This window comes from Lampetra fluviatilis, chromosome 2, assembly GCF_964198595.1.
Source record: "Lampetra fluviatilis chromosome 2, kcLamFluv1.1, whole genome shotgun sequence".
In the NCBI taxonomy this organism is placed as follows: domain Eukaryota; kingdom Metazoa; phylum Chordata; class Hyperoartia; order Petromyzontiformes; family Petromyzontidae; genus Lampetra; species Lampetra fluviatilis.
The window spans coordinates 11,520,514-11,537,920 of NC_136276.1; the positions used below are offsets into that span (position 1 = coordinate 11,520,514).

The following is a 17,407-nucleotide window of genomic DNA, read 5'->3' on the forward strand; positions in this document are numbered from 1 at the left end:
GCTTCTTCTTGAGCCACTCCTTTGTTGCCTTGGCCGTGTGTTTTGGGTCATTGTCATGCTGGAATACCCATCCACGACCCATTTTCAATGCCCTGGCTGAGGGAAGGAGGTTCTCACCCAAGATTTGACGGTACATGGCCCCATCCATTGTCCCTTTGATGCGGTGAAGTTGTCCTGTCCCCTGAGCAGAAAAACACATCCAAAGCATACTGTTTCCACCTCCATGTTTGACGGTGGGGATGGTGTTCTTGGGGTCATAGGCAGCATTCCTCCTCCTCCAAACAAGGCGAGTTGAGTTGATGCCAAAGAGCTTCATTTTGGTCTCATCTGACCACAACACTTTCACCCAGTTGCCCTCCGAATCATTCAGATGTGCATTGGCAAACTTCAGACGGGCATGTATATGTGCTTTCTTGAGCAGGGGGATCTTGCGGGCTCTGCAGGATTTCAGTCCTTCACAGCGTAGTGTGTTACCAACTGTTTTCTTGGTGACTATGGTCCCAGCTGCCTTGAGATCATTGACAAGATCCTCCCGTGTAGTTTTGAGCTGATTCCTCATCGTTCTCATAATCATTGCAACTCCACGAGGTGAGATCTTGCATGGAGCCCCAGGCCGACGGAGATTGACAGTTCTTTTGTGTTTCTTCCATTTGCGAATAATCGCACCAACTGTTGTCACCTTCTCACCAAGCTGCTTGGCGATGGTCTTGTAGCCCATTCCATCCTTGTGTAGGTCTACAATCTTGTCCCTGACATCCTTGGAGAGCTCTTTGGTCTTGGCCATGGTGGAGAGTTTGGAATCTGATTGATTGATTTCTTCTGTGAACAGGTGTCTTTTATACAGGTAACAAGCTGAGATTAGGAGCACTCCCTTTAAGAGTGTGCTCCTAATATCAGCTCGTTACCTGTATAAAAGACACCTGGGAGCCAGAAATCTTTCTGATTGAGAGGGGGTCAAATACTTATTTCCCTCATTAAAATGCAAATCAATTTATAACATTTTTGACATGCGTTTTTCTGGATTTTGTTGTTGTTATTCTGTCTCTCACTGTTCAAATAAACCTACCATTAAAATTATAGACTGATCATTTCTTTGTCAGTGGGCAAACGTACAAAATCAGCAGGGGATCAAATACTTTTTTCCCTCACTGAGCTAGCACCATCGGCGAGTGATATATGAGTGGGCCCACCAGCATAGCTCAGTATGGTCAAGCAACCCACACATCCAACAGAGTGCAGGGACGTCTTTATCCAGCAGTGCATTGACTTAGGCCCTACTTTTTTTTTTAATTAACTGTTTATATTACTTTCAATATTTATATTTTATTCTTTCAGAATAAAATACTGAATCGGAATGCTCCGATTCAGTGTCTTTACTTCAAGCTGATAGTGGAGCTATATAATAGTCACATATCTCACGGGCCTTGCTATCATCAAGACAACTGAAGCAATTGACCTGCTACCATGTCAGTAAAATTGCAACAAAGTATCTTATCTACCACTGAGATTGAAGAAGAGTCGAGGCTGTTTGTAACAGCAATCGCTCCCTGTCGGGTTTTGTATTGTCCAATTCCAACCGAGAAAATGTACTTATCACTTATGTTGGTTACATGTGTCAGTCAGGAGTTTTCCGTGTTAGTAGACAATCCAAAATGTTGCTCAGTGTTGTGCTAACAAAAACAATTTAATAATCAAAATGTGGCAGCTAAGTGGTATGCATAATATGATCATTCGGGAAATGTAATTTGCTGTTCACACTTGCACCTCAATCCCAAAGTGTCAGTGTTGCGTTTTCAAAAAGCAACACGTCTTCGCTTGGAGGGTTGTGCCGAGTGATTGGACCTCTTGAGGGCCTGTAATGCATAGAATTGGCCTTTGTGCTGCATAGGCCACCATGTCAAGGATGAAACAAATTTCTCTGAATAAATCTGTGTACTTTTTTCTGTCAAATACTCCCAAATGTGTATTCTGACCTTTCATTGTATATATATGTGGGAGGGTTGTTAAAGCATGTTTAGAGACTGGCCCTTTTCCCACTTTTCCATACCCAGAGTTCCAATTAATAGTAATACTTCTATTGCTTCTATACCATCTTAGCATTTTTTCTCCATGGAATGATTACTCTTTGACAAATTTTATCTGCTATATTTGCATACAATAAATATATGTGTATATTCAGTGTATTTGAATTATATTAATAAGCTGCTGATACCTTATTTAAAGCATTTTTTTTATAAGCCCTCATGGAGAGAGGGAGCAATATGGGAATAATACCTTGGTTTTACAACTAATTTACTGACTGACACGACCTCTTTGGCCCGAGGCAGAATCATTGAGGATTTTTTTTAAGCCATTAAATGTAAAATTTTAATCATAGCTTGTTTAAGTTAGGAAAAGACGAATGTGTGTTTCATTTGTTGGGCTTGCAATCGTGGTGAGAAAAAAAACATAATCACGAACTTTACACTTGGCTTGAGTCATTCTTTGGGGTTCTCACATTTTATTATCATCATTAAACTGACGCGCCTAATATCCGTAAAATGTTCGGTGAATACCAAACACCTGGGTTTATAGCTTCGTCAACAAACAGCACATATTGCTCTCCCTCACTGCACCGAACACAGTCAATGTGTCACCTTTCATTTTCTCTCCTTTGTCCTGACATTGCCGAGGCCGAGCTACTGAATGCACCACCCCATCTAACTCCCCCCCCCCACTGATGAAGCCATCTGTTACTTAGTACAACGAAAATGAAGGCCTGTCTGTCAGCCGTGTCAGTATTGACATTCCTGCAGTGCCGTGAACGGAGGAGCTAAACTGGAGGGGGGTGGCAGAGTGGTTGCTTTGGGGGTGGGGAATTTGTGGATGTGCTGTGGGCAAAAGATCGTCCATGCATTCCTATCTAAGTAACCAGCCCCCCCCCACCCCCGTACGGATCTGAAAGTCGCTACCTTGTAAATTTAGACAAAATTTTAGCAATACTGCTTTGGCAGTGATGCACAAACACAAATAACACAAACTCAATACATGCGTCAACAGCACTGGCTTAAAATGAAAAACAAATAGGAAAGGTTTTGGGCAAAGGCACATCTTCATTGCAGAGATAACTATTTCAAATACAGTACTGTATTATTAACTCGGCGTTTTTGGCCTCTGTCTCTCTGCTACGAAGAAGCGTCATTGCCCAACATATCGCGTGTAATTTATTTGTACATTTTAAGGCAGTGTTATTGACAAACGTTACTTTGCAACGTGGTGCCAATTGTCGTGGCCGAAACGTGTGTACAACACGACTCGACTTTCACCCTTCCAAATACACTTTCTGAACGGGATATCGGTCGGGTGTGTGTAACATTACGTGGGGACACATCTCGAATGGATTCTTACGATTTTACGCAACAAAAACTCTTAACGGGTGCTGCTTAAATATCGCCACTAGAGATATACAAATGCGGCCGTGCGTGGTGCTGGCCACCCACCCCCTCTTGTGTGCGGTGCCGGTCTTCATTGGTGCTCGCTAACAGCACTTGCCCCAACAGTCTGTTAAGGCTACACGGGGGATCTTTGTCTTTGTTGTGTCTGTGTCGCAAACAGCACTTGCCCCAACAGTCTGTTAAGGCTACACGGGGATCTTTGTCTTTGTTGTGGCTGTGTCGCAAACAGCACTTGCCCCAACAGTCTGTTGAGGCTACACGGGGGATCTTTGTCTTTGTTGTGGCTGTGTCGCTAACAGCACTTGCCCCAACAGTCTGTTAAGGCTACACGGGGGATCTTTGTCTTTGTTGTGGCTGTGTCGCAAACAGCACTTGCCCCAACAGTCTGTTAAGGCTACACGGGGGATCTTTGTCTTTGTTGTGGCTGTGTCGCAAACATCACTTGCCCCAACAGTCTGTTAAGGCTACACGGGGGATCTTTGATTTTTCTTGTGTGTGTGTAATAATGGAACACGCATTGGCAGCGTTAGGGACGAGCGTCCGGGCTAGCGTGGGATGTTATTAGGGGCCGTCCATAAATGACGTCACGCACCTGGGGGGTGGGGGGGGGTCAGACATTTGTGACGATGTGTGACGAGGGGGGGCGGTTGAGAAATGTGACGTCACATCAAAATGCACAACATTAAATAAATATAGACAACACGTTCTACTTAATTAAATATACTTTTTAATAAATGTTTTCTCCTACAACATAAGAGTGCAGCGCCACATTAAATACGCACTACCATGACAAAAGTTTAAAGCGATTTGAAGCATGTTTTATTTGGGGGGGGGGGGCAGAGCTTTGTGACGTCATATTTTAGGGTGGGGGGGGGTCTGACTCTTTGTGACGCCGTGTGACGAGTGGGGGGGGGGGCGTCAAAAATCGTCAAATATCGCGTTATGTCATTTATTGACGGCCCCTTATTGCATTCATTAAGAATGTTGTTTCCAACGATGACACGGTGTGTTTGTGCAGTTTGCGGTTATAGTTGACCAACGCCCATGCTGTATATATGCCGGTGGTGGGGAGCACGAGGTAATCATTAAACGCCTCCCGATTCCTTAGCACGGTTGCCTACGCACGGTGCGAAAGAAGTTCAACGTACATAGAGCTGTGGCTGGCGAGCTGTGATTAGTTTTTTGGACGGAAATTAGAAATTCCTGGAGCACTGGCACACTCCACTGCCTGCCACATAGATTAAAACCCATTTTCTCGATTGAAAACGATTTTCTTTAGAACTGTTTTTTTGGAGTCTAGTTTGCTGTTCTACCCCCGCACCTCCGATTAGCACGGTTGGCTACGTACTGTGCAAAAGAAGTTCAACATCCACCACCGGCCGGCATTTCTTGCCCTTATCAACGAATAAAGAACAAAAGGACCTTTAACTTGGCCATTGACTTCTGCGTCGACGAGCATGCACTGCCGTTTAAATCACAGTTATAAATGAAATACTGCACTGTGATTGGTGTGGTGCATACCAATTTGCACGTCGATTCGAGAACATACGGCAGGTGCGTGACATCGGCGTCTTGAGAGGACGTTCACCGAGGAGGATGGAGCGTTAAAATTAAATCACGTGGTGCAGGTGCTCCAATTATTACATTTCAGCGTCGTTCGAGGTGGTTGGTTGGTGGATTGTGGAGCCCTTCATCCAGCAGTACATTGAGCATGGCCTGATCACGATTGTAGCAATACTGGCATTTTTAGAAATACTGAATCTATTTTGTCCTCCCGCTATGGACCACAGGACAAATTCATGTATCGTGTTAACATTTTCACTGGTTAAATATATGGGCGTTTTAATGTGTGGCAATAAAATACAGCACGCTATTTCAGTACAGTAATTGCAAATTGTTCTCTACTTGTAAAGGGTTCTGTAATGTACAAATGCAAAGCCTACAATCGTGTTGGTAACCCAAATAAAGCCATGGGAAATTTGCTCGGGTTGTCTGTTACATGCCGGTATACCATTTACTCATTGGAATTATTTTAGTGGCAATGTTTACCTAAGTTAATGTGTAACCTGACCTATTGCCAGCGAAAATTAGCATTCTCCCTGGGTTATGCAGTGGCACCTGTTTACGTTGTACTTTGAATTTAAATGAGGAATATCAGCAATTTGTCTGCGGTAGTCTTACAGTTACATGGAAAATATATTGTAATCTGCACGGGTTAATAAAAATTCCACCGCTGGAAAAAAACACCCAACCCTGTCGGGTATTGTTCTTTCTGCTTGCATTAAATGCACGTCTCCAGTAATCTTGTGATTAATAGGCCGCAGAGGCTTTTAAAACCATGCACGGTCCAAAGAAGCCCCAGAGATAAATAAAGACCGGTCCGGTGAAGCGTAGATCGAGTAAAAAGGGTACTTGTACATGGTCAGCCATGACAATGTTCCGAATCTCTACGTACAGTTAAGTCTCGATTAACTGTGGACAGATCCTCCAGGTTGCAGATTAACCATGCTTTTGAATGTTTTTGTTCTACGCGCAGGTTTGATTACAGGAGGTCAGAGACAGTGCCTCCGTGGAAAACCCATCACTATATATTTTTAAATAATTAAAAGAGACAACACTTCTATATCGGTATTCAATAAGTACAACTTTTAGCCAACAGTAATTGTTTTATTTGGGCCATCCCTCCTCCCCATCACCCAGGATAATCAGGAGTGTACACTTATCAATAATGATAGTCGTAATCTACTTCTGGCTTGTATGTGCTGTGAAGGACCGTTATCTCGAACGTCACATGTTATTGATGAATATGTGTGTGTTTATTTTTGTTATTTTTGCTTGCACATGCACACTCTGGACCAGTTTCAACGTGAAGATCACCCACAGTAAACCAGCGTGAGCTGATCCGTGTGTGTTCAACGTTGCTCATAGTCACAAACAAGCTCAGAGGACTGCGCCAGGATTACTGGAACTGTGGAACCTTCAAGATCGTTAACCCCAACGCAGAGATTACTTGTTTCTAATAATTTGCTTCCTATGCTTGGTTTTAAATAGTTACTCATATGAGGCTTGTATGTTTATATTCCACAATAAATTTTACAGTAGCAATTTGTACATTAAAAATTACAATACTGTATATATATACGCACATGATTACATGTGTGGCAATGGACGGTGGTTGTGCAGTGGGTAGCACACATCACAATGAACCCAGCAACCTGTGTTCGATTCCCAGCCATAACCTAGCACCATTGGCACATTGTATCTGAACCTGTCCTGGGTTCCTCCTTCCACCTGCATTGACCAGCATGGTGAAATATGGTCAGTAAGCAGCCCCCATGACCGACCGATACAGCATCGGGAGGTCTGCATATGTCAATGGATTGATAAATGGCTATAAACCCAACATAAATAATCAACCATGGATAATCCATTAACCTGTGTATGTTCTGCAATAATGTAATTTTTAATAATTATTATTTAGCATTCATATTTTCAATCCTGTAAATTATTTAGAATGTCAGTTGTGAAACGAATGTACGCTAGCATTATGAGTACAGCAACAAAGCAGACGTGGGATGAATGGAATGGCCGCTATATCCAATACACCAGGTCAATTTTACAGACCAGAAGACATGATCAGCTATGCTCGATAACCTAACCATCTTGCGTTTTACTGCGAGGCAGCTTTGCAGCCAAAACTAACCATGGCTGCATGCTCTTACCACAACATGTAGATTTGTGGTCTGTTTGCTGCTGTAAATAAATTGAATGTTGCCTCCGCTGTGTACAGCCTCAGATTTATATGCTCAAGGAAATTGGATTTTCAACACTTAACAAACCCTTTAGCACAAATGCCTGAGTACTCTATTTTTGAAACAAATGCCGGTTTTGACATTAAAGATAGATTAAAGTTTTTTTTCACGTAGGTTTTTTTTGTAATGGTTATTAAACATGAAGCCAATTTAAAAAGACTACACACTAGAGCGGTCCATATTTGAACAGAACCTAAGTTCAGTACAATGCCCTGATGGAGGCCTGTGATATTAAATGTGTTATTTTCTTCTTACAATAACGTAAAGCACCTTATAATAATTTACAGCCCTTGTTAATCCACTTCTGAATGAAGGTATCTGTACACCATTTAGATAATGGGTGTTTCGATTTAAAGCTTTCGTGACTGCAGGGATTCATCTTCTTGGTTCTTTGACTTTACCGAAAGAACCAAGAAGATAATGGGTGTTGTTTGACCATACTTCACTAGGCTGGTCAGCGTGGATTGGTGAAGGAGTGGTGCAGTACCGGTTCAGATATCACTTGCCAACTCTGGACTTGAATCAAACTCAGGTGGCTTGGGTTCATAGCGCAGTGCACTAACTACTGCACCACTGATCCACCCCCATACCTTATGTAGCATAATATTTCAAAATTATTATTTGTTTATATTATATTGCTTCATGCAGTATCTCGCAGAGGCCGGTCGTCAGGGCCAGCAAGGCCTTCTCTGCTGGCCTAGAGATTGTCAGAATAAGAAAATAATATTTGTATAATTTAATATATATCCATTAATGCTATATGTATTTTACTAAGTTCGTTCCCATCAGTCTATTAACGTCATTTCACTGCTACTCTCTCCTTCAGTTGCGCTGCTTCCAGTGCAGCTAATAAATTATAACTTTTATCCTATCAGATTTTCCACCTGTGCTGTTTCTGCCTCTCCAGGTGAAAAATCGACCCTGAGGCCTTCAGAATGTCGAGTGAATCCCCTCTGCTGTTGGAGCAAGTGGGAACGATGTTGTTGATTGTCATATTCTTTAACCAATCAGATTTCGAGTTTGCCATGTTGGGTGTATTCTTTGACACGCTGGAGCCTTCTAGCTGGCCTAGCCGCCTGCGTTAGCATTTTTCGTGTGGCGTTATCAGAGGGCCAGTTAGCTAACTGAAGTAAAACTAGCTAGCATGTAACGTAGCATCATCTATCATTTATTTAAACTTTTTTTCGTGGCATTTAGATTTGTAGATGTAGTGCTTTAGATTTTTAGTTTTTTTATTTTCTGTGGGGAAGCCTGTTGAATCCTGATTGTGTTATTTGTGTTTTATGGCATTTTTGCTTGCTTGGTGGTCGTATGAGTGACTGGTTGTTGTGAGTTTGTTCTTGTTTCTTTGGTAATGAAATTGATTTGGGCTATGCGATATATCTTTGTGATGCAGCATCCTGTCATACTGCGTAATAGTGGTACATCCTTGATGGTTTCAGTCACCATGTATTAATGTCTCTGCAATTAGTGTATTGTAACTCTCATAGGTGTTGAGCCTCGTGTTAAATAACTTTATTCCACTCGATAAAGGTTACTGTCACTGTGAATATGGGGTGCTTATGTCGACTGGCAATAGCCTATAGCCCTAGTGTCATTGGTGAGGTGATTCGAAGGCGGTTTAATTGCGGGAGGATAGCACTGAAGGCCTGGGTGTAAAATACATGGCCCGCCACTGGTATCCAGGCCTCATTAGGTGTAGCAGACCTTCATTATGGGACAGCTGGGAAGTGTGTTAAGAGCTGACCATTGTCTTTTTGCATCTTCTCAAGTGTGGCTCAGAGCCGAGACTCGTTATGGCAGACGAGTCACTTGCGCCTATAGGCGCAAACGTTAAACTGCTGCGTTTGACCTGACCAGAAAACCACAACACAGCAAAACACGTTGCTGCATTTTAAAGGTCTTGCAGCCTGCTCCTGCCCAAGGTAACAACACTGCTTTGTTCTGCCAGTCCCACACCGGGGTACAGCAACATAAGCTGAAACGCCTGTACCATTGGGACGGAGGTCACACTCAGGAACTAAATGAGAAGCTGAGCTGGAACAAAAGGTTCCAGTTCGGGAATTTGCCTTGGCATTTTGGAAGGAGACGCGAAGGTTTAAACAAATGCAAGCGAAGCGACTCTCCTGATCGCCCCTGTGCATTGGTCGCTATAAAGCAGCTGTGGCAAGGGGATTGTCACAAAGGCGACGGAAATATTCGGGAATTTTCAACCGACTCGCACCTAAGATCAGGGCTGCAGGTAGCACGTGGCTACACGAAGTCGTATTCGTGCAATACATTTTACTCGTTTCGATTGGCATCTCTTGTCCAACATTCTAACTTGAGCCTCTTGAGGGCAATTAATGAATTAGTAAAACTTTCAATAAGCGCAATACCTCAAAGATTACGCTCAGTTTTGTAGTTTTTTTTGTAATATATAGTTTAATGGGCTTGTCATTGATGATAATCATGGGTGGAATGATTCACTCCCCGCAGCGAGTCAATGAGTCACTGTGATTAAAGGTTGCGATTCAATTTAAGAATCGTTTATTTTTTTTTTACATTGCAGTGAACAGCAGAGGTCGCAAACGGGTTTTGATTCCTTACCCGTACCCGGCCGCACCAGGGTCGCAAATGGGTACCCTACCCGTACCCGGCCGGGTACGGGTACCCGTTCCCTACCCGTACCCTATCCGAAATGAGTGACAAACGGTAACTCACCAGTGACTCACGGCCTACCCGTACCCGTACCCGGCCGCACCAGGGTCGCAAACTGGTACCCGTACCCGTACCTGGCCGGGTACGGGTAGCAGGGTATCGGGTAGGGTACGGGTATCGGGTACCCGATTGCGACCTCTGGTGAACAGTGGTGACACTCGTGACTGCAAATGTCACGCGAAGCAAATTACTTACAACATATACAACATATACAACATATACAACATTTACAACATTTACACATTTAAACATTTAAACAAATCAATTCCTACACACGTGACACGATGCGTGTATCGGGACCTTGATAAATAATATTACCTGACGATCCATTAATCCATCACTCCATCCCTAACCTAGTAAAAACTTTAATATACATTTGTGCTTATGATATATATCACGTGATATGTTCTGACAAAATATATAAACTCGTGATGTGTGTAATTTAAAATAACTTCAGCATATTTATTGTATAAGGACCACAATGCCTTGCTCTTTTTTTTTGCCCAGGCTGCATTGCATAGAGTACTGCCGACAAGGATGGTGAGGATAAATCTGATTGTTCATTTATGTGTTCCTTTTACTGCAGATTTGCAAGTGCAGGCTTACATCAACCACTTATATAAGTCACAGCGGAATATTTTGCCAGTTTTACTTTGATCTCAGTAGACAGGCATAAAGCAGTTTTTATGTTCTGAGCACTTTTATACTGCATGCTAACTGTGCATGCATCCTTTACAAAGTTGTTACAATTCCACCTTCAATGTATCTTGGAGAATATTTTGATTTCAAGATATTTTAGATTTAAGGTTAAGTATATTTATAGCTTAATTTAGTTTTGTGGGTCAGGCATTAAAAGAACATGAATGTTTGTGGGTGTATCCAACTGGATTCCTTCATAGCATTATATTTTTTTTTTACCAGGGATTATTATATAGTACTTAAATAGGCAATTTGAGTGGTAAATGGAATTATCTTTCAAAAAGTACACCGGAATATCTGATGTCTGCTTATGGATGTAATAACGCATCTCATGCATATGTGAAGTTGGACTCGCGTATATTACCGGGGGCAGCTGTTTAGGACATTGGCTCTTGAAATTTACATGTTTTAGTCTGACAAGCGTGATGGTGTTACGGCGAGTGGCGACAGCTGTTCTTGTTAGTTGATGTTGAATAAGACTTTGGTAGAATGCTTTATGTAAGCCTTTATGTTTATTAGAATGCATTGAGGTTCAAAGTATTCCTTATTTCTTCGCCAATCATCTGAGCTCTCAAAACAATAACCTTTAGAGGATTGTTTTTGAAAAATAAAATAACTGTATTGTGAGTAAAAAAATTAAATAATGCCTTTACTTTAAGAGACTGTTGGATACTTTATCCCTGATGTTGTGCTTTTTGTGGCTCATTAATCATAGCTTCTGACGCATAGAACACTTTTAAACTGCTTTGGCACTGGTGATAAGCAAATTAAAAACACGACATTATTCAAACTGATAGGTGTACATGGAAATTGCTTTTGGAATTGCCAATACATCATTGACGGGGAATGATGCTGGGATAGTTGTTTTGCTAAAATTGACGACACACGCCGTTGGTCAGAATGTTTGGTTTGGGCAACAGTATTTTTCTTTTAAAGTTGTTCATTTCCCTGTGAACTCTAGAGAATACTGCAGTCGCTTGTTTGTTCATTTTGTTTTAACAGTCTGTGCCACGTAATTTTAGTTGTGTTCGGATTTACGTGATTTTTATCAACTAGAATAGCATGAAACCACTTGAACAGAAAATGTTTTAAAATCAGCAAACTTATACAATGCATGTGCAAAGAAGCAAACTTTGAATATTGTAAGATAAAGAGAAAAGTGCGGAAGCTTTGGGGATTCACATTACATAACTTCATAGTGAATGGCATCGCGCCGTTTGCACATTGAGCGGTAATGATACTAAGTGGATGTATGTTGAAGTTATTTCGCACCGTACGTAGACAACCGTGCTAATCGGTGGTGCGGGAAAGTGGATGTGTGGGCCCCTTTTGTCACTCCTCCCCTCACTGTTCGGGTTTGCGAGAGGGTTATTTGACCATACTTCACCACGTTGAGTTGGTAAAGGCCAGGAGCACAGTACAGTACAATGAATATGTCTGCACTGCCCACTGTTGACAATATAGCAACTGACAAACCACCCGCTGTACGAATTATTTGCTGATGCTGTTGCATTGGCAGTGGTGCAAAAGCAGACGCCAAAAAAATTCTCAATGTTCTTGACGAATGTGTTAAGTTTTATTTATTTATGAATGGTGGTCGACCATCCAAGAGTTATCCAGGCTCAAACGGCTTAGCTTCTAGGATGAGGCCCATTGTGGGTGATTTTGATAAACGCATGAAACCTGGGAAGACTACATTGAGGCATCCACTCTATAAAAATAATCCTGGCTATGTTCCTTGCTGGTGTTTCAGGCTACATTTTCACCAACGCTATAATTAATCGTGAAGATATTTCCTTTTGATCAATAACGCGAGGAACGGTAATCTGTAGAATGCCGGACTGTATCTGGGGTGGATAATTCAACATGAAGCAGTCGCGTTGATTGATGCTCCAGCACTCACCGATTCACAGCAGCAGTTCGCCCACAGGCGTTCATTCACCTCCTTATCATTCAAAAATTGCTTCTACCATGGTTACTGTTCCCTTGAACTTCAATTATTGGGATTCTACTCCCATGTTGACTCAATCTACCAGAATGTTCCGTCTCATCCACGCCGTGTCCCATCGTCTCATTTTCTCAATTTCTTATAACCTTGTTCAACCCAGGATGATGACATATTCATGCTTGTCTATTACAACTTTAATAGTGCTGTTTGTTTCTGGCCACTTGTAGTTTTTGGTCAGCAACTGTGATATATATATAGATATATAGGCTCATATATTTATAGGTACTCCACTAAAATAATTTGGAGGAATTAATAAAAAAAACTGCATTTTATTTCAAAGCCTCCACATGTTTCCTGCCAACCTCAATACACTTAATAAATCTTTTATCGCTCACCTCTATGAGATGTGGAGCCATCACTTTCACATCATTCAATCACCTGTCGAGAAGAAAGTAAAAGGGTCATTACATCATTATGCAGTGGGGAATCTATGAACGGATCGTCCTGTACAGAGTACGCACGTGAATATTTTCTCACAACCTTGCTCAATTCGAGAAATGTATTAACTCACACCTGTCAATTACAATCTTTAATGGGGCCATCGTTGACATGTTGGCTGCAATCTGTGACTGGTAATTTGTGTCTGTGCCATTCCCCACCACCGCCGCCACCATGCAGATCACGACGCTCGTGAGCCACAAGGAAAAGTGGCACAAGTCGGAGCGGTCCGTGCGGGCGGTGCGGCGCGTGGGCCAGTCACTCTCCGTGGCCGTGGAGCGGTTCGTGGCGATTGGCGAGGCCATCGCCGAAGAGAACCCCGAGCTGCGGCCGGAGATGAGCCTGGCGTGCCGGGAGGCCCGAGCCGCAGGTGCGCGCAGCTCCATCCCACCACCCGCTCCCCCCACCCCCAGCCTGCGTCGCTGCCCCGGGGACACGGGGCGTTTAACGCAGCCGGACCCATCTGTCTCATCAGTCTAATCATCGTTATCACAAAATATGTGTCCCAATGCAGTATGTTACGACTAAATCTGAACGGTTTAATACGTAAATCTTACCGTTATAATATACGACAACGCAGTACATGTTCCCACTTTTTTAAGAATTTTAATATCAATATACAGTATTGTATATTGTGTAACATACAATAATGTGCTTAATCATCATTTATATCATCAGCCATGATTTATTCACTGCTTCATGAAGGCCTCCCCCAAGCCGCCACCTTCTCTTATGGTCTTGCGATGCAATAATCCATCGCGTATCCTCATGCGAGCTGAGGATACAGACTAACTACTATCGCCATTGTGGAGTTTCCAATACACTATTTAGTTTCATTACGCGCTAGTTATTCAATAAAAAAAATGCTTGAAAAATCGATATATGCAAAATACATATCCCTACTAATGAACAGGATAAATGTGTTTACGTTCAAGAAAAGTATTTAAGGTGCAGTGAATGAGTTTTAAGTTTAAAGAGGCTGCATGTGACAGATTTCAACTAAACAGAGAAAATCAGGACACTGCTGCAAAAACAATGTGTAAATTACAGCACGTGACACCAGTAGTGCAGTTGGAGAATAACATACATTTTTTAAAGAATGGTAACTCACTCAACTTATTTGCATGCATTTATATTAAAAATGTCTACTTCTTTATGAGAACCCAGCAGTAGTATATGTGCAAAGTGTTGAGTGGGTCAGGTCAATCATTTATCCCTGGATGGTCAATCCCATTGTTTGAGAGGTGCCAATAGCAGGTACTGCATTTTCCAGATTGTTCTGTCCTGTAACCCAGACACACGGGCTGATGTATTACTTCTCCCCGTTAAAACTGAACTGATGCCAATTGAACATCACCCAGCTATGACATTCCATCCCACCATATCACTCCACAGCACGACATCACACCACACTGCTGCATCACGCAACACACCATGCCATTACACGTCTCTCAAGGCTAAATCTGTATTGAGTTGCACGTATTGGTACCATGTGCAGGGGAAGCTATAAACCGACTGACAGAGGCCTGCGCTACGGACGGCCCTGACTTGGAATCCCCCCGGGCGCCTGGCTCTGCAACGCCATTGTCTGTCCCGCTTCTGTCCGAGCGTGGCGTCCTGGCGCGCTCCGCTCGCCTGCTGCTCTCCTCGGTCACCAGAGTCCTCGTCCTTGCCGATCGCGTTGTCATCAAACAAATCGTCACTTCCAGGAGCAAGGTGCGCCCCCCATAGAGAGCAGAGCAACGCACTCACAGCGATAATTCCTGAGCTGCTTTTATTTGTCTCTACGCTGTTTACTCTCACGCTGAATTTAAGAAGTCAAACGCAATGTCAGTTATCTTTTATTATTATGTATACAGCCACCTCTAATGTACTGCCACTTTATTGATATTTTTGCAAGTCGAGTAAGCACAATGTTGGAATTGCATGACACTATCAAGAGCATGATAGAGTGTGAGCCATTAGGACCTTACAGACAAGCATTTTCCCCACCATTAAATCACAGTGGATCGTTTGATGATCCTCAGATAAAAGTAACTGCACTTGTGAATTATTTCAGGCAATGTGTTGTCTAGGGTCATCTAATGACGTAAGCCCATGCCATGTTAATGGGAATTTGGCTCGTGCTATTTGCCATGCCCTACATGTGGCTTTGGCTGTGTTCATAGATCATAATTAGAAGGTGCACTGATTTTTCTGCTCTGTATCTGTGTTATGCATCTCACAGGTCCTGGCAAGCCTGGAGCGCTTGGAAAATGTGGGCAGCTTTCAGGAATTTGTTCAGGTGTTCAGCCAGTTTGGCAACGAGATGGTGGAGTTTGCTCACCTCACGGGCGATCGCCAGAACGTGAGTACTGTGCAGGGATATTATAGTTTTCCAGAAATAAATGTTCAAATTCCCTTTTTATGACGGATAAAAGATTCGTACATTACCTATTAAAATATTCTTGTGTGGGCAAAAAACTAAATGTGTTTCCCAGTTTGAATTTCATCAATCAATTGTTACTCACATGGTTAGTAACCAATTGATTTGAAATATTTAATTTATAAGCAGTACAATGAGTCACAAGCATAGTGGCATAGATCATAATAGCAATCACTGTAAACATACCTGGAGAAAAGGAGACTTGATTTTATGTGGTTAAGAAATAACAACCAAGAGCATTAAATATATTTTCAATAAAAAACGGTGGCATTTTGGAAATGTTTGTCGATGATTAGTATTCATTCGAACACGACCTTAGTTTTTTATAGCTCTTTGCACACGAAGGTGTACGTAAACATAATTTACGAAGCGAATAAAACTTCCGTGCATTAAAAATTAGCGAAGGAGTAGTTCTCATCCGGCAGCGCCACACTAATCGTTAAGTCCATTAAAGAATATGAGTATAATGCCCTTTTAAATACAGTTAGTCTGATTAGTATATTTGTGCATCTTCAGCAATTCAGAGGGTTTTTTTCAGACAGATGGTACATTTATTAAAAGAGTGATGAAAACAATGTTATGGGTTCCATACCCAGTAAAAAAAAAAATCTAATTTTGTCTGGCCAGTTGGTCATCAATTCCCTCTTGATGCCTCATCCTCAGCATCGGAAAATGTGAAGTGTGCACAAAATAAATATGAGGAGCACAGTGGAGGAGTCAGCTAAGCTTGGTGAGATCTCATCACTCAAACCTCTTTTAGGGTTGATTATTTATCCCTGAAAGATATTCCTTGATAAAGAGAAGCCTGTGGAAATTTTGATTTCTCCAAAACCTCTTGACTAAAAGGTAATTTTTCAAAATAAGAATTACATTATGGTGTCTACATCAGGAGAAAATGAATTGGTGCACATTATAAAGTTAGTGATTCTCGCATGATGGACCTGGCAAATGACGACACATGGAAGAGTAATGAAGTATCCATCATTATCATCATACCATTACAGTATTTACAGCTACTGCACCAGTACTTAATATTAGGAATAAATTGGAGTTCAATTTACGTTTACGGACAACGAATGTGCTGCAGCAAGGCATTTTTCTCCAGTAATCCTTTGCAACACTGAAGAATGAGAATTAATGTTGGTCCAATGGAAGCTCCTTCTGTGAAAACATCGACTACTTGGCAGTGTTTCTTCCGGGGGGGGGGGGGGGTCCAATTCTCTTGCGATTGTACTGCAGGCTTATTGCAGGATACAGGTTGCTTCGGGTCAAAACATTTCAAGTAAATTTCCTCCTGGGTTTTTTTGTTTAGTTTCCTTTCTCAGGGATACTCCCATGAACCAAGATTTTTTCCAAAGCTGTTTAAAACATCACATTATTGGTAACTGTTTATCGTGTGTTTGTGTTGAGAGTGCGTACTTATCCGACTTCTGCTGGGGATATTATTTTGAACTTGTGAAATATTTCTAAGTGGCTTTTAATGAGAACCAGCATTTGTAAAAGCAAAGTCACGGTCTACTGTGTATTAGTTTATATTGTTCGCAAATGTTTAATATTTGTCTTGTAAATCTTCCAAAGTCTTAGATTTTTTTTTAATTCTGAAATGTGTATTAAGAACAATTACTCTTTTAATATTCTCATTATAAAATAATTTGTAGGCCAAAGCGTATTCTGATCTATAATGTTTAATGTAGCAAACTAAATTACGGCCGTAAAATATGATTTTAAAACACTGTGTTGGCACACACTTGAAATTAGTCGCGATGTCGTTGGTAGTTGGTGCCCTGCCAAAAAAGCTTACAACCACTTCTGCGGTTCCATCTGGAAACCCTTTTATGAGCATACATCCGTTTCTAATAGCCCTGTGCCATGCATACGGCCTGTTTTACAT

General features: G+C 41.9%; 1 protein-coding gene across 2 annotated transcripts in view; it reads left to right on the forward strand.

Annotated features, from left to right (window-relative positions):
- The window catches only part of CTNNAL1 (catenin alpha like 1), a 105,499-nt gene that overhangs the window by 24,420 nt on the left and 63,672 nt on the right, over positions 1–17,407 (forward strand). For both annotated transcript variants that reach the window (XM_078869321.1, XM_078869316.1), the window contains 3 exons: positions 13,272–13,461; positions 14,590–14,807; positions 15,319–15,438. In XM_078869321.1, coding sequence (XP_078725447.1) covers positions 13,272–13,461; positions 14,590–14,807; positions 15,319–15,438 — 528 coding nt within the window. The remainder of the gene's footprint in view (positions 1–13,271; positions 13,462–14,589; positions 14,808–15,318; positions 15,439–17,407) is intronic.